The sequence below is a fragment of the Idiotropiscis lumnitzeri genome, chromosome 14 (genome assembly GCF_059441095.1).
Source record: "Idiotropiscis lumnitzeri isolate Australia: NSW breed Sydney's pygmy pipehorse chromosome 14, RoL_Ilum_1.0, whole genome shotgun sequence".
Lineage (NCBI taxonomy): Eukaryota > Metazoa > Chordata > Actinopteri > Syngnathiformes > Syngnathidae > Idiotropiscis > Idiotropiscis lumnitzeri.
Genome location: NC_142404.1, coordinates 1,648,391 through 1,671,138, shown reverse-complemented (window position 1 = coordinate 1,671,138; position 22,748 = coordinate 1,648,391). Strand labels below are relative to the sequence as shown.

General features: G+C 42.9%; 1 protein-coding gene and 1 pseudogene across 3 annotated transcripts in view; one reads left to right on the top strand and one right to left on the bottom strand.

The window, feature by feature from the left end:
* ubxn4 (UBX domain protein 4) overlaps positions 1–22,748 on the top strand; it is a 100,080-nt gene that overhangs the window by 59,872 nt on the left and 17,460 nt on the right. For 2 of the 3 annotated variants that reach the window (XM_088315537.1, XM_088315536.1), the window contains exons 9-10: positions 667–769; positions 18,626–18,745. In XM_088315537.1, the coding sequence (XP_088171663.1) occupies positions 667–769; positions 18,626–18,745 (223 nt within the window). The remainder of the gene's footprint in view (positions 1–666; positions 770–18,625; positions 18,746–22,748) is intronic. The other variant, XM_088315538.1, reaches the window with a different exon arrangement.
* On the bottom strand, positions 19,364–20,978 carry LOC148323116 (uncharacterized; annotated as a pseudogene).

Below are 22,748 nucleotides of genomic sequence, written 5' to 3'. Positions count from 1 at the left end.
GTGTGATCTATATCTTTGCTGCTGTAACACCTCAAATTTCCCCATTGTGGGACTAATAAAGGACATATTTATCTTTTATTTTTTTTTATCTCATTCAATCTCTTCATATTCATTTCCATTTAGTGTCATTCAACATCATTCACTATCATTCAACATCCTTCCACATTCAATCATTCACTATTCACATTCTCATTCAATTCTATTATCTATGATTCCAACTCATTCAATTTCATTCAATATCATTCCTCATCCTTCCACTCGGATGGCTTCAACTCCTCAGCCTTCACATGCAATTTCTCCAGAAATTGCATTCTCTAGTTATTTGTATTATTGTGCACATTAAATGTTTTTTTTTTATTTCATTCGGCTTAAAAACAAACTGATGAATGAATTATTTATCGAACAGGTGATTTGAACGGCAGTTCCTTTCTATTTTATTTAATTAATTCGTTCATTTTTAGGTCACGGGTTTGGAAATTTACCTTGCTAGCTTTAAAGTTTCTTTACTTTTGCCTCAGCAGCTCCAGAAAATCAGTAGTTGCTAACAGGCAATGTGGTTTTGATGAAATATAACTGAAAGTTCAAATAACCTTCAAACTGAAATCTAACTAAGCCATCTGTACTTTTCTGCAATAACACAATTCATGTCTGTCTGTGCATCATCAGTACCATTACAAGGCTTCAGTTCCGCCTCCCCGATGGCTCATCCTTCACCAACCAGTTTTCCTCACGGAGCAAACTTCAGGAAACTCATCAGTTTGTTATACAGGTCAGTAAAAGGAATAAGTCTATACCTCAGTTGTATGCGTAGATTCGGGCCCTCAGTCAGAGTTTAGACTCAGGGTTAAAACGTGATTTGTCATTCCACCTCTGTGATATCCTGCTTTTTTCGCTGATCCTTTGGGGCCTGCATTATTTTGGATGGTGGATGAGACAAGACTGCATTGAGAGTCAGTGTTACTACTAACTAATTTTCTCTTTTTTTTCTTTTTTTTTTAAATCAACATACTCATTGTGTGAAGGCGCAGTCAGTGTGTATCTATTTTCTTCCTCGCCTTTTTTCGGCACTTAACTACTTCCACAGTTTTCATCCGATTTTCACCGTTCCAACTTTGTTCTATTCCCAAAATTCACGCGAAGCGTGCTTCCATTTTTCATGTCTTCACCTATTTCCCATAATTCACCATTTCACTTTATTCACCCCCAAAAACTGTCAGGTTTAACTTCCCTGACACTTGGTGGGAGAGCTGTTACTAAAGGTGGCTGAGGCCAGAAAGAACCAGGCAAGGTTATTCTTTTTACCAGCCGCGGCAGGGAGAGAGGGACAGAGAGAGAGCAAGCAGTTGACCTGCTCGCGGCTCGGCTCCGTAGACTCTCTGCCGTCCCGCCCCACCGCCTCTGCTTTTATTAGAACTTGAAGCAGACTCATAACGAAACAGAAACTAACATCATGGCTTAACAGACAACGAAAGTAAGACGGCCTACACTCTACATGAGTTGTGTCGCAGTTACAAAACAAGGGCATAGGCCACAGTTCTGTAAACTCTAGATTGTGTGTTCTTAGCAAAAATATATGCGTGTGTGCGTGTGCAATCATTAATGCAATTAGCGTATAAAAACATGATTAGAAATACACAAACTGATTATATAAGGTTACTTGGGTCTATGATCTTCAGCTTATCTTACATTTCCCCCCTGTTGTGGATTTCTAAACATCATATAAATCACAACCTTACAGCTTTAAAATAAATCATCATAAGGAAATCATACAACAGTGTGACCATCAGGGAGGGGCGAAAACCCTCTGTTCATGAGGGAAAAATTCCCCTCCTCCCTTCTGCATGGAACGAGAAACTAATGGTCTGATGACCACCTGGGGATAAAACATTAATAGACATTTCAATATACCTAGTGAAAAATAACAAAACTGTCTCCACACAGAGCTTGTCTCTGGGGTGACTTGGTGGAGGCCCCTTGCCTCGTTGTAGGAGGGGACAGCCGTCCTTACCTCCCGGCTCTTCATGTGTGGTATGTATGTGCACGTGTTGGGGCAGGGGCAGCAAAGTCCATGTATTTTTAGGTTTCAGTGTCCTGTTCGAATTCGCCATTTTCAACATCTTCTGAGTAGATGATCGTCCTTCTGTGCCCTGACATCGATAGCAATAAGTGTTCAGTCCCGCTAAAGGGATTGTTATTTTGGCCTTGGTCGCATTGAGTGGCAGACAATAAGTATAGGGCTGGACATTCTTGTCATGTACATGTTCATTTCCCCTTTTATTAGTGCTGTGAGCGACCTTGAGGTCATGCCTAGGACTGCAGCCTTTGCTGCATTGTCAGTTTCCAATTTGTAATTGGGTCATTTTCTGTTAAGTAAATTTTGCTTTTACAAATACACAACTTCTTTTCCTGTTGTAGCTTTAAACCCCCTGTTTGCCCAATGTCGACAGAACACATAAACATATATCTCGACTGTCAGTCCACATTGTAAATGGGAAAACTCAAACTTTGACTTTCTCACACCCGCCCATGCTCTTCCTGCTTATTCTAACAGTTTCTCTTTTACAAGTTACCTGTTTCGTATCGCACTGCTAGTACTCGCCTCGCATAAAAGTCTGTGTGACTTCAGTTTGTGACCTTGTTCTCAGACACTTCTACTTCTTAACAGTCTGGAATGTGCACCTGGTTTATGTCTTACAAGCCTGAATCAGTGCAGAACATTCTGCTGCTTGTCCTGAACATACAGATTTTAGTACCCCTTGAAACAAAATTTCAGTTTGCAATTCTAAAAAAAAATCCCACCCCATTGCGGCCGTCAAAAAATGTCTCTCCAGTCGGGAGAAAAGTGTCCATGAGGTCAGGTCGCGGTTTGGTGGTAATTTGGACGCGGCTTCCACAGTTGTGTGGCATGCCTTCTATTGGTGCGGGAAAAAGTGACGCCGGGCTGAGCACACCGCACCTTATGTGTGTAATGTGTTTCTGTGACAATTAGGTCGCCGTGCAATGTGAATGTCATGTCTAGACAAAAATGTCATTTTTTGATTCCAAAAGAAGGACCGCGACTTTGTGCGGCACTTTCAATGTTAATTTGTGGAGCAAGATAATCTCCGCAGATGCCTCAACTGTTAAAGCAGCGGTGAGGACTGCTTGAACACACTCTTGATCCAATTGTTGTGACTAGCATGCAAGTGGTTTCACTTTTTTGCTTCTGCAGCAACACGGGGGTCATGAAAACATTTTTTGCAGTCACTGTTTCCTCAAATGGCTCATAGTAATTTGGTAGTGCTAATACAGCTTAATCAATGAGTTCACGCTTAACAAGTTCAAAAGCTTTGTCAACCTCAAGTGTCCAAACAATTTTTGTCATCAATCATTGGCTTGTCCTAAATTGTGTCTAGCAATGGTCGTGTGATTTCTGAGTAATTTGCAATCCATGCCCGATAATAATTGCACACACCTATAAAAGACATCATATACTTCTTTTTTATTGGTTTTAGGGCTCAGGCAACGCTTTTTCTTTTTGCTTATCACTGACAATGCGCCCTGTTTGAGTCGAAATGTGGCCTCAGTAAGTCACTTACTTTTGAGGCTTTGAGAGTGAGATGGGTTGATACTGGCCAGGAGGAACGGTTTCACTTTGCGCACACCAGGCAAACAGTTGCAAACCACTACTCCCCCTCCTAGTAAATGTGATTTATTAACACTCGCTGTTCAGCCAATTTCAGGAACACTTTGGTATACTCGGGGTCATCACCTGGGCATCCTTTGTATCTGATAGTCACATGCAGACTAACCACGTGTTGCATGTCACCGCCCGAACGGACTCTATTGTGAGCTACTTCTAGTATTTTATTGACGCCGTATTTTTCTAAATGAAGCGACCAATAGTAATGTGCCCTTTTAAGGTTTTGACGTTTGTTTCAAGTCACCCTTGCTTATTGACTCTGATATTAATGTCCAATTGTGTCAGTGCATCACTGCCTAATAAGTAAAACGCACGTTGACGTAGAACTGCTTTCACTCTTGCTTTTTATGTTTGTTTTTTATGTCGCGTGATCCTCCTTTGTCACGACTCGTCCTGAAAAATTAATGTTTATAACAGGACTTTCTGCTTTCCTTTTTTTTTCCTCTTCTTCTGCTCAACACGTTCATACTTTTGTGCATAATTTAGGATTTTCTCTTCCATTTGACAAGTCGGCCAATTTAGTTTTTTTTTTTCACATAATTAACAATTTCTTGTCAAACTTCATTCTTTCTTTTCACATTCCTTTTCTTTTCTACACATTCTCTATCTTTCTTTTCACATTTCTTTTCTTTTCTACACATTCTCCATCTTCCTTTTCACATTATTCCTTTTAAAACAGTTAACTTTCCCTGGACTAGCAACAATAGTTCAGGTTTTATCATCGGTTCACTCTCTTTCTACTTTGTTCCAGCCAAATTGACATTCTCCTCATATCTCTATCTACATTCGTCGTGTCTTTAGCCTTTTTTCTTTTCACTTTCTGTCTCCTTTTCATCATCATTCGCCTGTTAGTTTCTTCCATCCACGGGAGATCTTTCAAACACGGGCTAAAGTTATACTTTTTCACCCATCTTTCTAAATCAGCAAAGGCGTCTGGGTTACATCTTTTCATAAAACGCACATCAGGCGAGTTTTCTATCTCTTTTCTTTGAGCCTGTCCCATCGTAAAGGTTATTTTATTTTCAAATTTGAATAAATGTCTTTCCTCAAATCTTCCCCTTTTGTGATTTCTTTTGTAAATTTTGGAATTATTTTCCTCTCCTTATCTAGTACCAATTATTCTCTTGCGGTCACTTCCTCATTCCCAGCCAGTCACTCAACCACACAATCGCAGCTGTGCAGGCACACTATCCGCACACACACACAAACTTTACAAACACAACTTTAGATCACTTCTCAGTCAAAAATGCAGTTTGTTTACCAAAGAAATTCACAATGCAAATGAAAATAATAAAAACCACCAAAAATAACGCATTATTATTTTATTATTTTCTTAATTTAATGTGAGTGGACTTCTCTTATTTCTGTTATCTTTACCGCTTTTCTTTTATCTCTGTTCTCTTTTCCGCAATTCCTTTCTACTTCGAGCAAAATCGAAGTAGACGTATAATTTATTCTACTCTATTTCAAGGAAATTAAATTCTACTTCGATCAAAATCGAAGTCAGGTTTTCGACGCACCTAGAAGACGTTTAATTTATTCCTTAATAGAGTGCAGTTCTAGCCGCACTGACAGGACGGTTTTCAGGCTGGCCAACGCCCTTCTCTTTTTCCCGCTCTCACTTTCACTTTCTTTACCAATTCTTTAATTGTTTAACGTTTTAAAGTGGCGGTTCGAAATATTTTGAAACACAATACCTGATTGCCCCTGGGTCAGCCTGGTCCGGTGGGATTCATCTCCGGGCGGCCGGCCGGAACAGGAGCCTGGAGGCCCGTTTCCTCAACGGGGAAACGCTGGTACCAGATTCGATGGCGTCATGCGTCCCGCGGCGGTCGTCCGGCCGGATGTGAATCCCGGGTTTCGGCACCAATTAAATGTCAGGTTTAACTTTGTGGGAAAGCTGTTACTAAAGGTGGCTGAGGCCAGAACCAGGCAAGGTTATTCTTTTGACCAGCCCCGGCAGGGAGAGAGGGACAGAGAGAGAGCAAGCAGTCGCGGCTCGACTCCGTAGACTCTCTGCCGTCCCGCCCCACCGCCTCTGCTTTTATTAGAACTTGAAGCAGACTCATAATGAAACAGAAACTAACTCATCATGGCTTAACAGACAACGAAAGTAAGACGGCCTACACGCTACATGAGTTGTGTCGCAGTTACAAAACAAGGGCATAGGCCACAGTTTCTGTTAACTCTAGATCAGCGGTCTCAAACTAAATTTACCTGGGGGCCACTAGAGGCAGACTCTGGGTGAGGCTGGGCCGCATCAGGTTTTCCGCAAGAAAAAAAAATAAATCTAATCTCCTCAAATGTCTTTATTTTTATTTTTTAACACAAAATAAGATTTAAAAATAAATAAGGAATTAATAAGAAAATAAATAAGGAATTAATAAGAAAATTTATCAGTAATAAATAATAATAATAATAATAATAATGAGTCAAATGTCTGTATTAACAGTTCTTTGATCTTCTTCTGAACATGAATTGTCCTGAACATGAGTGGAACATTGAACATGAACTGATCTTCTGAACATGGCTTCTCATGCCTACATCTTGCTGCTAGAGACCTGGCAGCGCATAGCTGAGCCACATTTGGCTTGAGGGAGGAAGCAGTTGAGACCCTTAGTATGGCTTGAAGATGATCATCAGTAAGTCTGGACCTGTACTTGGACTTATTGAAGTTCAAGGTGGAAAAGAGCTTTTCGCACAAGTATGTACTCCCAAAAAGGCACATGGTCCGCCTGAACATTCGGGAAAGCTCTGGGAAGCTGGGGGTCAATTCTCTCAAAAATTGCCCAAGCTTGTCTGCTTTTCCATTCACCTCCCTGAACTTGGCTTTGAGTTCAGAGTTGCACTGCAGGTCAATGAGCTCCATTTGAAGCACAGGTGGGGCATCTTGCACATCAAAGGAGAAGGGGTCCGCAAAAATTTGAAATGTGGCTCTGTGCGTCTTGAAGTCTGCAAATCTGTGATCAAATTCCTCCTGCAGCTTCAAAAGGGCATCAACATATTTCTGACCACTGAATGGTGTGCCTACATCCACGAGTGCCTTGCATGTTGGGAAATGGCACAGGTTTTTCTGAGAGAGCTGGGCTTTCCATAACATAAGCTTTGTGGAGAATGCTCTAATGTTGTCATATGCAGCACTGACAAGTTGCCCCTGGCCTTGCAACTTCTTGCTCATGTGTGATATCAACAAGAAAAGCCAAGTCCATGAGCCATTTGGGGTCACTTAGATCAGGAACAGCCACCCCATCCTTCTCCTTGAAGGCTTTCACTTCTTCACTCAGCTCAAAAAATCTCCTCAATACGTTTCCCCTGCTGAGCCAACGTACCTCGGTAAAGTAGAGCACATCCCCATATTCTGACTCCATTTCCTCTAAAAAAGCACGGAACCTTCTGTGCTTTAAGCCCCTGGATCTGATTTGGTTGATGCATTTCACAACCACAGACATCACATTGTCAAACTTGAGGCATTTGCTGCAAAGGGTCTGCTGATGGATAATGCAGTGCAGAGCAATGGCCTCCTCCACACCCTCCTCTTCCAGTTTTTTTTGAACAAGTGCCACCAGTCCATTTTTCCTCCCTGTCATTGATGGTGCTCCATCTGTAGTTATTCCAACAAACTTCTTCCATGGCAAACCGGCATTCTCAATGGCATCACACAGCTGGTGAAATATCTCCTGAGCAGTGGTCTGGCCATGCATTGGAAGTACTGTGAGCAACTCCTCCATCACTTCACACTTGTCATCCACACCACAGACATAGATTGCGAGCTGGGCAGTGTCGGTGATGTCTGTGGTCTCAACAAGAGCGACTGAGTATGCACTGAAACATTTGGCTTTCTCACACAGTTGATCATAAATGTCACTTGACAGGTCAGAAATGCGATCTGCCACGTGTTGGCAGAAAGGCTGATGTTGCTAAACTGGCCTTTCTTTTCCGGACAGATTATACTTGCAGCCTGTAACATGCACTTTTTGACAAATTCACCTTCTGTGAATGGCTTTCCTGCCTTAGCAATCATCTCACTAACCACATAGCTTGCTTCGACTGCTGCATTATTCTCTTTGGTTGTTTTCTTGACGAAATCTTGTTGCCTCAGTAGACATGTTTTAAGATTGGCAACCCGGTTGGCTCTCTCATCTCCCTGGTATTTTGCATACTCCTCAGCATGTCTAGTTGTGTAATGACGTTTCAAATTGTATTCCTTGTGCACCGCAACTTTCTCTGTGCAAATAAGACAAGTCGGTGTGCCCCTGTGCTCAACAAAGAAGTATTGCATTTCCCACTTTTCCTGAAATTGTCTGTGCTCATCACCAACCTTTCTCTTCACTGCAGGCTTTGAAAAAGACATGTTTGGGGCTGTAGTATATATGATCTCATTTGGTGTCACTGTTGCACTGAAGTTTAAATCAACTTTACCCGACGCACAAAGAACGTAATTTCCGCTTATTTTGGCGGCATCTAGCGGTGGCACTTCCGGTAATTTACATATGAAATGCGTCCTTTGTACAACGAAAGTAGGCATGGTGTAGTAAAAATCTCAACACGGTTAGTTTAAGGACACTTTCAGCAACATCCACAAAAATTTTGAAGTTTCTAGGTGCTACGGTTTTTTCATAGTTACTGAAAATGTCTCAAACAACAGCAGCTTAAAAGTGACGTCAAGGCAGCAACAAACGTGATTTAAGCATTATTTGGAGAACTTTTAATATTTTATTTTCGTTTCTTTCACCACCAAAAAATCACATACTGTCATAGAAACAAAAGTAAATGATAAAAACTCAGTTTATATTTCGATAAAGTTTTCAACAAGCCTGCTCACTAAATAAAAATCATCAATCAAACCCCTACTAAAACATCGGAAAAAAATTACAATCCTACCCTCGTTTTAAAGATGATGTGCCAAACAATAATCCGCGGTTCAATTTTATCCACTGTGACCAGGTAATCCTACGTTTTATAATTAGTCCCGTCTGTGCTAGTGCATATCAAATTCGCGGGCAGCACGAACATTAAACATAATAATAAACATAATAAGGCGGGGGCCGCAAACTATCATCCCGCGAGATTGAGACCCCTGCTCTAGATTGTGTGTTCTTAGCAACAATATAGGCGTGTGTACGTGTGCAATCATTAATGCAATTAGCGTCTAAAAACATGATTAGAAATACACAAACTGATTATACATGCTTTGCATGTATGAGGCCCCGGGTTCGATCCCCGGCATCTCCACTCCTTTGGCTGCCAGGATGGCAGAGTGGTCTAAGGCGCCGTGTTCAGGACCCAGTCTCCCCAGGAGGCCTGGGTTCGAATCTCGAATTTCCCCATTGTGGGACTAATAAAGGACAAATTATTATTATTATTATTATTATATAAGGTTACTTGACTTTATTATGATCTTCAGCTTATCTTACAAAAACCCCATTCATATCCAATGGGAGATTCAACATTTCACTATTAAATGCTTCAAAATTAACATTTAACCCATTCAGGTCATTCATTTCACATTCCAGAATCTCCTTTCGCACCTTCACCTCATTCACCTTCCAAAAATTCATCCATTCCTACATTCCCAATTGCACTTCTTCGACACGCTACCTCTTCCCCATTTTTCATACGATTCTCACCCTTCCAACTTCAATCAATTCGTAAAATTCACCCCATGAAGGCTTCACACTGATATAAAAGGTACCCAACTGTATGGGTCTCTTTCCAAATTTGGTGCCACAAAAGCAATTTTTTCCCCCAAATTCCCCATTCATTTCCAATGGCAAAAATTTGGGAATGCATTTACTTCTCCAATTTTCGACCAGCAACACTGAAACCATCGTTTCACCCCCACACTGATATAAACCCGCATGCTGAGCACCGGTTCCCCTCAAGGATGCGTGCTGAGCCCTCTCCTGTACGCCCTCTACACCTACGACTGCAGCCCGGCCCACGGCAACAACACCATCGTCAAGTTTGCTGACGACACGACAGTGGTCGGTCTGATCTCGGAAGGTGACGAGACGAGGAGGTAAAGAGACTGACAGCTTGGTGCAAGGACAACAGACTGCACCTTAACACTGCAAAAACAAAGGAGATTGTCGTCGACTTCAGGAGGAACAAGACGGTGCCGCCCCCCCTCTGCATCGAAGGCGTGTGTGTGGTGAGGGTCCACACGTTCAAGTTCCTGGGAGTACAGATCTCCGACGACCTTTCTTGGACTCACAACACCACAGCAGTGGTAAAGAAGGTCCACCAGCGTCTGCACTTCCTGAGAGTCCTCAGGAAATTCAACCTGGACAGGAAGCTGCTGCTAGCCTTCTACCACTCGTCCATCGAGAGCCTGTTGACGTACTGTGTCTCACCTGGTACAGCGGCTGCACTGAGGCGGACAGAGTGATGCTCCAGAGGACAGTCAAAACAGCGCAAAGGATTATTGGCTGCCCTCTCCCCTCACTGTCGGACATCTACACCGCCCGGTGCCTCAGAAGGGCTCTCAACATCGTCAAAGACAATACCCCCCCAAACTCACACCTGTTCGACCTGTTGCCCTCTGGCAGGCGCTACAGATGCATCAAATCGAGGACCAATAGACTGAGAAACAGTTTCTTTCCGAGAGCCATCTCCATTCTGAACTCTCACACACACACGAGAACACCCTTACCTTGCAGAACAGCATCGTGATGTGTGTTTATATACCCTATTCAGTACTAAATTCCATTGCACTCTCTTATTTATTTATCTAATTTATATATTTGTCTGTATTATTGTTGTATTACACTGGAGAGGGGAGCCCTCTAATCTCGTTGCACACTTGAGTACAATGACAATAAAGGGATTTCTAATTCTAATTCTAAAAGGTACCCAACCGTACAGGTCTCTTTCCAAATTTTCAACCAAATTTTCCACCAAATTTCCCCATTCATTTCCAATGGCAAAAATGTAGGAATGCTTCACCATTTTTCATCCGATTCAAACCGTTCCAACTTTAAAAAATTCAGGTCATTCATTATACATTCCTGAATCTCATTTCACATTATTCAGGTGATTCACTCTATTCATGTTTCAAACTTTCAGTCATTCATCCATTCCAGATGGCACGTTTTCATTCACATTGGCTGCCAGGATGGCCGAGTGGTCTAAGGCGCCGCGTTCAGGACCCAGTCTCCCCAGGAGACTTGGGTTCGAATCTCGAATTTCCCCATTGTGGGACTAATAAAGGGCATCTTATCTTATCTTATCTTATTTACATAATTCCAGTTAGAAATTCAAAACATTCAGGTGATTCATAACACATTCCTTTATCTGCTGTAAATTTTTCACCTCATTCATTGTTTACAGCGGATGCTCGCACCTTAGCCTCCACCACAGTGCGGCAGCCATCTTGGATTAGTTTCATTCAAAAGCATTCAATGTCATTCACTATCATTTGCATTTTCTAGTTTTTTATATTAGTGAGGTACAAATTTTATCCAGCATCTCATTCCAAATTTGCAAAACATTATTTGGCCTACTCATGTTGTAGTATAGAGCAGGTGCACGGTCAGTACAAGTCAGCCATGTTTGCCATCTCGTGGTGATTGGTGACATTTTTATTTATCTTTGATCAAGACGGCGTACAGTGCGTTGGTGTTCTCAGCGACCCTCTTGATCTATCGGATTTTCTTTCTATTTCTGGTGATTTGTGCATTGCTCACGGTCAGTCTCTAATGGACCTACGGTGCGATGTTGGCGATTCAGCTGCGTTCGAGCATAGTTGGGGAAAGACATTACCCGCCAATATCCCGGCGGAAATCTTCCGCGTCTACGCGCTCCCATCACGGCGGGAGCAGCGCCGCGGTAAACGCAGTGGCCGGCTGATGAAGCTGGCGTGTTCAAGAGCCCCGCTTGCTACCAATCATCGGCTGTCCAGAGGAGCTTCGGCTGCGCTCGTATCCGCGTGTCCTCCGACGCTGCCTCGATCAACAACTTCTGCAAGAGCTTCCCAGAGCTCGCCGATCAGAGGTGCTACGCACACCTACGACTCCCTCAAGGATAGCATTGTTAAACGCCCAGTCGTTGACAAACAAAACGTTTATCCTGAGGCAGCTATTTCTAAAAAATGACTTGGATTTCCTCTGCCTGACAGAGACCGGACGAGCGCCGGTGAGTGCAGTGTGATGCTGGAACTATTACCGCCTGCGTGTTCTTACTTGGATGCTCAGAGAACGTCAGGTCGTGGTGGAGGAACTGCAACTATTTTTAAAAACAAATTTATATATAACTGTGTATATTGTATACATCGATCATCAGCTTCGATAACACGTTTGAAGTTGGCAGCGCTGCTCCTGTGCTATGCGCTGTAATCTATATCTACAGACCTCCCAAAAACAAGAAGTAGTTTCTGAATGACTTATATCTTGCCGAAATCATGATAAAATATGATCACATCCTGCTGATGGGGGATTTTCATATACATGTGTGCTGTCCTGAAAATGGACTGACAAAAGACTTTTCGAGACTAATAGATTTTCAATTTGGTGCAATGCGTGTCTGGCCCCACTCACAAACAGGGACATACGTTAGACCTTGTCCTTACTTTTGGTTTATCGATCTCAAATTTGAAAGTATTGGACAATGTTATTTCTGATCACATGACAGTGGTCTTAAATGTTGTGTTTTCCTCTGCTGCTGTAAAACCTACTGCCAGTGAGTGCAACCGCCAGATTTTTAACCCCCTCACTGCTAGTCGATTCTTTGATGGCTCTTTGATGAGCTTTTGGTCCGCTCTGTGTTCCCACATCAAATACAGAGGGACTCAGCTCTCGGTTCCTCTCTTCCTTTAGTAGTATTTTGGATTCTGTGGCTCCATTAAAAATTATGAGGCCAAAAGTAAGACCGGAGCCATGGTTTAATGTAAGAACTCGTGCAGCAAAACAAGAATGCAGCAAAGCTGAACGCAGGTGGGAAAAAGACTGGCTGCAGGTCTCGTATCAAATCCTAAAAGACTGCTGGCACAGTTATCAAAACAATGTAAAATAGTCAAAGGGGGAATACTTGTCCAGTCTTATTCAGGCAAATTGTCATAATCAGCAAATTCTATTTAATACTATCGTTCTGCACTTAAACCCCGTCAGCCAAATTGCACAGACTCGTTCCCTGAAATGTGCAATAGATTTTTGCAGTTTATGGACAAGGGTGCTACAGCTCAGACTGTTGTTTCAAACGTGACATCTGACCCCTCTGTACACGTTCCTTGTTCCGCAGTGTTAGATTCCTTTGACGCGATCTCCTTGTCATCTTTGGAGGATATGGTTGCCACATTAAACCATCCGGCCCACCATATGACGCTGTCCCTCCTCAGTTCTCTAAGTAAGTCCTCACAAGTATTGCCTAATTGGATTTGGCCATTATCAACAGCAGTCTTTCTTGTGGTGTAGTCCCCCAACATTTTAAACATGCTGTGGTGCAACCCCTGCTTAAGAAACCTGGCCTTGATGTGTTTTCCAAATTGCCTTTTATTTCTAAAATTTGGGGAAAAAGTGGTGCACTTTGCAGTTACGATCCTTTTTGGATGTACACAACGTCATGGAGCTTTTCCAGTCAGCTTTCAAGAAAATGCAGAGCACAGTCAGCCCTGTGTGGAGTTTTGAATGATATTCCCCTGGCAAACGACACTGGAGAAGATGTATGTCTTGTCTTGTTAGATCTAACCTCAGTGTTTGACATGGTGGACCACAATAGCCTTCAAGCTCATTTACAGCAGCAAGTGAGCATTAGTGGTAGCGCTCTAGAATGGTTTAGATCCTATATGACTGGCAGGACCTTGTGTGTTCGCCTAGGTTGCACTGAGTACCGCTCTGCCCCTTTGTCATACGGTGTCCCACAAGGTTCCATTTTGGGTTCCTTGCTGTTTTCGTTATAGCTGCTGCCCGAATGTTCCATCTTAAGAAAACATTGACTTTCCTTCCATTGCTATGCTGATGACAGCCAGATCTATGTCCTGCCGAGCAAAAAAGTCCCTTTCTCCTTGAGACCACTTTTGTCCTGCCGTGAAGAAATCAAAATCTGGATGTCACTTAACTTCCTGAATTTCAATGAAACGAAGTGAGAGGCAGACCCATTCACTGTACGTTACTGCCCCTCCCACTTTAATTTTGGCCCAAGTTGCATGGGAAGCTCGCTAGCGGTTGCAACATGGCTACAAGCATACCTGAAGTGGAAGAAGCTCCACCAAACTTCACGTCTAGCGTTTGGAAGTAATTGTTTTTCTTGTTAAGTATGCACCAGATGGAAAGCGTGTCGTAGACTACAACTTCAACAGTATGTCGCAAGTGTCACACAATGCCAACTACGATGGTGGAAGTACAACAAACATGGTGACATATACGCCGACATCACTTCAATGTGAAAATGAGTGGAACGTTACAAGGTTCCTGCGCAGACCTATTTCACCAATACCGCAATTCCTGATTTGTACAACAAGACGAGAGTCAAATTAGCAACGGCTTTGTCAGCAGCCCCCGCTGCGCTATCTGACTGTTGCAGAACTTTACATCACTGCCGAGTGGGACATTAATTGCCACGTTATTCAGACACGGCTACTCAAAAGTCACACAACCGATGATTTAACCAGAAGTCTGAAAGAAGTTGTGAGTATGGAAATTAGTGTGCACAAACGCAACAATACCTGCTTTATTTAGTTTATTTAAAAATATTTTGGAGTTGTACAATCCATCTTTATTTGTGTACTAAGTACAGTGGTTTAAAAATATTTATGGGATAAAGTGTTTATTTTCTGCCTATACTGAAAATACAGTCTAGCACCCAAGATGATACACTACTGTATTTGGATGAGTTTTGTGTTTCAATGATTTAAATTAAAAAAAAAATGATGTTACAAATAATACACTATTAAGAAAGATAATAGTTTTTTTATGTATACTCAACTGATAAAAATGTGTTACAGAAGAAATATTTTAAATTTTATAAATGAAATAAATAAATATTATAATATATATTTTAATATTTTTTTACCTACCATATATAGCCTTTATCTTTAACCCAAGCGTTTAAGTTTAAGCTACTGTTTTTGTTTTATAAGTTAATTCTGCTGAATATATACTTCACAAGATAAATATAGTCTAACTTTTATTTTCTAAGGAGCTGTTTATTTGTCAAATATGCTGTAATCTGTTGCTTAGAATGCACCACAGAAGAGTAATTTATATATGTATATATATATGTATACGTATATGTATACGTATATATATATATGTGTATGTATACGTATATGTATACGTATATATATATGTGTATGTATATACGTATATGTATATATGTATATACTCTAATCTCGTTGCACTCTTGAGTACAATGACAATAAAGGGATTTCTAATTCTAATATATGTATATATATATATGTATTTATGTATATATATGTATGTATATATATATGTATATGTATGTATATATATGTATATTAGAATTAGAATTAGAAATCCCTTTATTGTCATTGTACTCAAGAGTGCAACGAGATTAGAGAGCTCCTCTCTCCAGTGCAATACAACAATAATACAGACAAATATATAAATTAGATAAATAAGAGAGTGCAATGGAAAATAATACTGAATAGGGTATATAAAAACACATCACGATGCTGTTCTGCAAGGTAAGGGTGGTCTTGTGTGTGTGTGTGTGAGAGTTCAGAATAGAGATGGCTCTCGGAAAGAAACTGTTTCTCAGTCTATTGGTCCTCGATTTGATGCATCTGCAGCGCCTGCCAGAGGGCATCAGGTCGAACAGGTGGGAGTTTGGGTGGGTATTGTCTTTGACGATGTTGAGAGCCCTGCTGAGGCACCGGGCGGTGTAGATGTCCTACAGTGAGGGGAGAGGGCAGCCAATAATCCTTTGCGCTGTTTTGACTGTCCTCTGGAGCCTCACTCTGTCCGCCTCAGTGCAGCCGCTGTACCAGGAGGAGACACAGTACGTCAACAGGCTCTCGATGGACGAGTGGTAGAAGGCCAGCAGCAGCTTCCTGTCCAGGTTGAATTTCCTGAGGACTCTCAGGAAGTGCAGACGCTGGTGGACCTTCTTTACCACTACTGTGGTGTTGTGAGTCCAAGAAAGGTCATCGGAGATCTGTACTCCCAGGAACTTGAACGTGTGGACCCTCTCCACACACACGCCTTCGATGCAGAGGGGGGGCGGTACCGTCTTGTTCCTCCTGAAGTCGACGACGATCTCCTTTGTTTTTGCAATGTTGAGTTGCAGTCTGTTGTCCTCGCACCAAGCCGTCAGCCTCTTTACCTCCTCTCTGTAGGCTGTCTCGTCACCTTCCGAGATCAGACCGACCACTGTCGTGTCGTCAGCAAACTTGACGATGGTGTTGTTACCGTGGGCCGGGCTGCAGTCGTAGGTGTAGAGGGCGTATAGGAGAGGGCTCAGCACGCATCCTTGAGGGGAACCGGTGCTCAGCGTGCGGGTGGAGGACGTGTAGGGGCTGAGCAACGCAGTCTGGGGTCTGTTGGTCAGAAAGTCCTTAATCCAGATGCGTGTGAGGGCAGGGACGCCGAGAATGTCCAGTTTGGCGACGAGGATGTCTGGGATGATCGTGTTGAATGCCGAGCTGTAGTCCACAAAGAGCATCCTTGCATAGCTCTGCTGTTGTTCCAGGTGCAAACTGGTAGGGGTCCAGAGTGGGAGGAAGGCAGTCCCTAATGTGCTGGAGAACCAGCCTCTCGAAGCACTTCATGATGACTGGTGTGAGAGCAACAGGACGGTAGTCATTCAGGTGGACGGCGGGTGACTTTTTGGGGACCGGAATAATGGTGGAAGTTTTCAAGCAGGAGGGGATGACTGCTTGAGCCAGGGAGCGGTTGAAGATCCTGCAGAAAACATGTGACAGTTGGTGGGCACATGCTCTGAGGACCTTGCCTGGTATTCCGTCGGGTCCAGTAGCTTTCCTGGGGTTAACAGCCAGGAGCGCGCGCCTCACATCGTGTTCTTCTCCGGTGAGTGGGGGGGAGTTGGAGCATGAAGTGCAGGGGTGTGACGTTTGGGGCGAGTCAAAGCGAGCGAAGAAGCAGTTAAGCTCCTCTGCCAGCGATGCACTAGGGTCTACAGAGGTCGTGCTGCTGCCACGGAAGTTGGTGATTCTCCGTTAGACCCTGCCACACCTCCCGTGGTCTGTTGCTGGCAAGGTGGGCCTCCAGCCTCCCCTTGTAGATTGCCTTGGCTAGCTTGATGCCTTTGCTCAGGTCAGCACGAGCCACCCTGTACTGGGCTTTGTCGCCCAACCTGAAGGCAGCGTCACGGGCCTTGAGGAGAGAGCGGACCCTGCTGGACATCCAGGGCTTCGCATTTGGGAAGGTCCGTATGGTCCTGTGTAGGGACACAGTTTTCATGCAGAACTTGTAGTCCAGTACACAGTGCGTGTAGACATCAAGGTCCTGATGATCAAAGAGGTCCCAGTTGGTGTCTTGAAAGCAGTCCTGTAATTCATTCAAGGTGTCATCACGCCAGGTTTTCACAGTCTTTGTGGTGGGCCTGAATCTGCGCCTGAGAGGGCTGTACGCAGGTGCGAGCTGCAAGGACAGGTGGTCTGACTGGTCGAGGGGGGCGAGTGGGAGGGCCCTGTATGCATGCTTGATGTTCGAGTACACATGGTCGAGAGTGTTGTCTCCCCTCGTTGGGCACTTGACATGCTGGTGTAACTCTGGGGGTACAGTCTATAAATTGGCCTTATTAAAGTCTCCCGCTACTATGTGAACGCCATCAGGGTGGGCCCGCTGATGTTTATTGATGACGCACGCGAGCAGCGAGAGCGCCGTGCTAGTGCTACCGTCGGGAGGGATGTAAACAGCTGTGACGATCACTACCGTTAGCTCCCTCGGGAGAAAATAAGGCCGGCATTTAACGGACATGAACTCGATGTCGGGGGAAGAGTGCTTCTCGACGATCGTGCTATCGCCGCACCAGTTCTCATGCACGTAAACACAAAGCCCCCCGCCCCTTCTCTTACCGGTGGCCCTCGTCCGATCCGCGCGATGTAGCGAGCGCCCAGTCACCTGGATGCTAGCGTCGGGGACGTCGGCGTGCAGCCAGGATTCCGTGACGACGATCACACTGCTGTCTCGCACAAAGCGGTTTCCCAGGATTTGTAATCCCAGCTCGTCGACCACGGATCTGGCGTTGGTGAGGTAGAGACTCGGCAGTGGTTGCCTGTGGGGCCGCCGTCGCAGCCGTAGCAAGACACCGGACCTGCAGCCCCGCTTCTGCTTCCTCTCTCTGCGCCGCCTCCCGGTCCCGATGACAAGCCACGGTGAGCCGGGCGGCCTCGCCAGTTCGTCCGGAATTTTGCGATCATAGCAAAATTCCTCTGTGATGGTTATTTCGCATCGATATCTAATGTCTACGATGTCTTGGCGGGTATATCGATGCTGTGCCTCAGTTGGTGCCAATAAGAGCAAGCAAACACTAATAAAAAGCAATAAGGAGCACTGGGATATATATATATATATCCATGTGTATACACGTATGTATATATGTATGTGTATATATAAATATATATATATATATATAAATATATATATATATATATATATGTGTGTATATATGTGTATATATTTATATATATGTATATATATATATATATATATGTGTGTATATATATATATGTGTGTATATTTATATATATGTATATATATATATGTGTGTATATATATATATATTTCTATAATATATATTTATATGTACATTACTTTCATGTCAAAAAATCCATTGCTTCCTAAACATAAGTGATTGATGATATATGAGAAAAGTCCTACATGAAGAAATATCTTAAAATTTATGTATTTAGTATTTAGTTTGCTTAGTATCCTTTATTAATTGCATACCTTTACTATGCCACTACAGTTTATCTGGAATGTGTTGCTAAAAAGATTTGATTTTTTGTCTCCATTGGTTTTTTCTTAGGAAATTGGAAACTTTTCCATGGCCACCATGTTCCCGAGAAGGGAATTCAGCAGCGAAGACTTTAATAAGACTTTATTGGAGCTGGAACTTACTCCAAGTTCATCCATTGTTCTTCTTCCTGTGAGTTAAATTAATCCATTGAAATGAAATTGAATATCCCTCATCATAATTCAGGGCTGTAGACTAGTGATCTTTTTTTTTAATGGAAATTGAATCTAAAATTTTAGAATATGATAGTCAAAGGGAGAATTTGTGGGCATGTGGGGAATGCATGTTTGAATGTTGAGAATTGTCCCCAGGGTAAACTGGATGAGCTGTACATTTAGAATTTCAAATGGGAATTATGTTATCTGTTACATTTAATATGTCATTGGAGTGAATGGAGAATGTTTGAGTGAAATACGACGTTTGGGAAAAAGTTGAAGTTTTAGAATGATGGAAATCCAAGGAAAATTGGCATGAATGTTTGGAATATTTTGAAGTTGTAATGATGAGAATCACCAAAAAAGGGGTAAGTAGAAGCATATCAAAAACGTGTGAGGAATAAAATCGTTTCCTTTCGGCTTTTCCCTTCAGGGATCGGCACAGCGAATCAGTTGCCTCCATCTAATCCTGTCCTCTGCTCTCAACCCAACTACTTTCATGTCCTATTTAACTACATCCATAAACCCCCTCTTTGGTCTTCCACTAGACTTGCCTGGCACTTGGAAACTCAGTATCCTTCAGCCAATATACTCACTAGCTCTTCTCTGGACATGTCCAAACCATCACAGTCTGGCCTCTCTGACTATCTCCAAAGCCTCTAACATGTGCTGTCCCTCTGATGTACTCATTCCTGATCTTATCCATTTTGGTCACTCCCAATGAGAAGCTCAGCATTTTCATCTCTGCCACGTCCAGCTCTGCCTCCTGTCTTTTCTTCAGTGGCACTGTCTCCATACCAGACAACATTGCTGGTCCCACCACAGTCCTATAAATCTTACTTTTTATTTTAGTTGAAACTCTTCTATCGCACATCACACCTGATACTTTTCTCCACCCGTTCCAGCCAGCCTGCACCCGCTTCTTCACATTGCTCTGGACTGTCGACCCTAGATACTTAAACTCCTCCACCTTCTTGGTCTCTTCTCCCTGTACGCTCACTCTTCCTCTTGAGTCCCTATCATTTACATACAGATACTCGCATCTGTTGTACTCTTTTTTGGGCATAAAGCCATACTGCTGCTCACAGATGTTCACCTCTGCGCTCAGTCTAGATTCTACCACTCTTTCCCACAGCTTCATTGTGTGGCTCATCAGCTTTATTCCTCTGTAGTTGCCACAGCTCTGCACATCTCCCTTGTTCTTAATCTTAATATCCTATTCAGTATTATTTTCCATTGCACTAACTATTCTCTTATTTCTCTAATTTATATATTTATCTGAATTATTGTTGTATTGCACTGGAGAGGGGAGCTCTCTAATCTCGTTGCACACTTGAGTACAATGACAATAAAGGGATTTCTGATTCTGATTCTGATTCAGCACACTTCTCCTCCATTCCTCGGGCTTCTTCTCACTGTCTATGATGCTGTTGAACAGCCCAGTCAGAAATTCTACTGCTATCTCTCCTAGACACTTCCATACCTCCACCGGTATATCATCAGGGCCGAGTGCCTTTCCGCTCTTCAGCCTCTTCAATGCTCTTCTCACTTCCTTACTGATCTTTGCTACTTCCTGGTCCACAGCAGTCGCCTCTTCTTCTCTTTGTTCTCTCTGATTTTCCTAATTCATCAACTCTTCAAAGTACTCTTTCCATCTTCCAATCACACTACTGGCATCTGTCAACACACGTCCATCCCTATCCTTTATTACCGTAACCTGCTGCACGTCCTTCCCATCTCTGTCTCTCCGCCTTGCTAACCTGTATAGATCTGTCTCTTCCTCCTTACTGTCCAACCTCGCAAACAAGTCATCGTAAGCCCCTTGTTTGGCCTTTTACCCCTTACACTTTCACCTTCCGCCGCATGTCCCTGTATTCCTGTATACTTTCTTCAATCCTCTCACTGTCCCACTTCTTCTGAGCTAACCTCTTTCTCTGGATCCATTTCTGCACCTCCTCATTCCAAAACTAAGTCTTATCTCCTTTCCTTCCAGATGACACACCAAGGACTTTCCTACCTGTCTCCCTAATCACATTTGCTATAGTTGTCCAGTCATTTGGGAGCTCCTCCTGACCATTAAGAGCCCGTCTCAACTCCTTCTTGAAGGTCATTCAACAATCTTCCCCTTTCAACTTCCAGCATTTTGTTCTCTGCTCTGCCTTTGCCCTCTTTGCCGTTGTTACCACCAGAGTCATCCTACACACTACCATCCAATGCTGTCTGGCAACACACTCATCTACCAATGCTTTGCAGTCGCTGATCTCCTTGAGATTACATCGTCTACACAAGATGTAGTCTACCTGTGTACTCCTACCTCCACTCTTGTAGGTCACTCTGTTTCTGCCTCTTTCGGAAGAAAGTATTCACAACAGCCATTTCCTTCCTTTTTTGCAAAGTCAACCACCATCTGTCCTTCTGCATTACTCTCCTGGATCCCAAACCTGCCAATCACCTCCTCATCACCACTGTTTCCTACCCCAACATGTCCATTGAAGTCTGCTCCAATGACAACTCTCTCATTTCTAGGGTTGCTCTCAATCATTTCATCAAGGTCCAACCAAAAGTTCTCCTTCTCCTCCAGCTCACAACCTACCTGTGGCGCATACCCACTAACAACTTAGAACATCACACTTTGGATTCCTTGCTTCCGGCTCATCATTCTATCTGACACTCTTTTTACTTCCAGGACGTTCCTAACAAACTCCTATTTCACAATAACCCCTACTCCATTTCTCTTCCTTTCTATACTATGATAGAACAACTTGAACCCTGCTCCTAAACTTCTAACTTTGCTCCCTTTCCACCTGGTCTCCTGAATACATAGTGTGTCCACTTTCCTCCTCTGCATCATGTCAACCAGCTCTACCTTTCCCTGTCATAGTTCCAACATTCAAAGTCCCTACTCTCAGTCCTAGACTCTTTGTGTTCCTCTTCTCTTTCTTCCTTTGAACACATTGTTCCTCCTCTCCTTCTTCGACCAACAATATTCCAATCGCCCTGTAGGTCAGCAGCACCGGTGGTGGTCGTTGTTAACCCGGGCCTCGATCGATCCGTTATGGAAGTCATATATTTGATCCGCATGTTTGATTTGGCCAAAGTTTTATATTTGATGCCCTTCCTGACACAACCCTCTGTAATTATCCGGACTTGGACACTGGCTTGTGCCCCCTTATGGCTACATTGTGTGAGGAATAAAATATAATAGTGAAAACTAGAGAAATCAAGTTGTCGAATGAAATTGACTAAAATAAAAAGACATCCAATGAACTGGAATTAGCTGAAGATGTTGAATTTGGTTGGTTTAAATGAGTAAAAAAATTTAAATAACGAGACTTGCAAACATCTACAAATGGCCCTCGCAGCCCTGGCAACATTGGGGTACTTTCACATTGGATATTTGCACATTTGAATATTTTTAGGATGAAGTACATCAGATTAAAAGCTATATTTGATAAAACTTTACCCCTAAAATTTGAAAGGAAATTAAAAATGGCCATTGTCTTTTTGCGTTTAAAATAGGGCTTATTTATTGAAGGTCTTGGGTTAGGTCTAAAGACCTTTTTTGTGACGCGTCACCTGTACAAAGCCTGAACTAAAGTGACAGCCGAAACTAACACCAAGGTAAGAGTTTTTCACTCTTGACTAGAAAAAAATAATTTCGTCTGAAAATACAAAGCTTCAAACCTATTTTGAAGATAAACGCTTTAAACGCTAGGTCTTGGCTTGATGTCACATACAACCATGGCTGATTGGCTAACAAATTGTGCGGTGTCGGTTTTGAGCCATCATTTAAAAATCACACAATAAGCTAATAAAATATTGATGCAGCTGAGTTTTCATGTAAGGTCTTACCTCAAAAGTAGTGTTTTCTTGGTGAATGGATCGTTGCCATGGCAACAACTTTTTGCAAAAATTCGCAAATTTCTTGTTGCAGCATCATCATGGCCGAAACACTCTTACGACCAAATTTGAGGTGTATC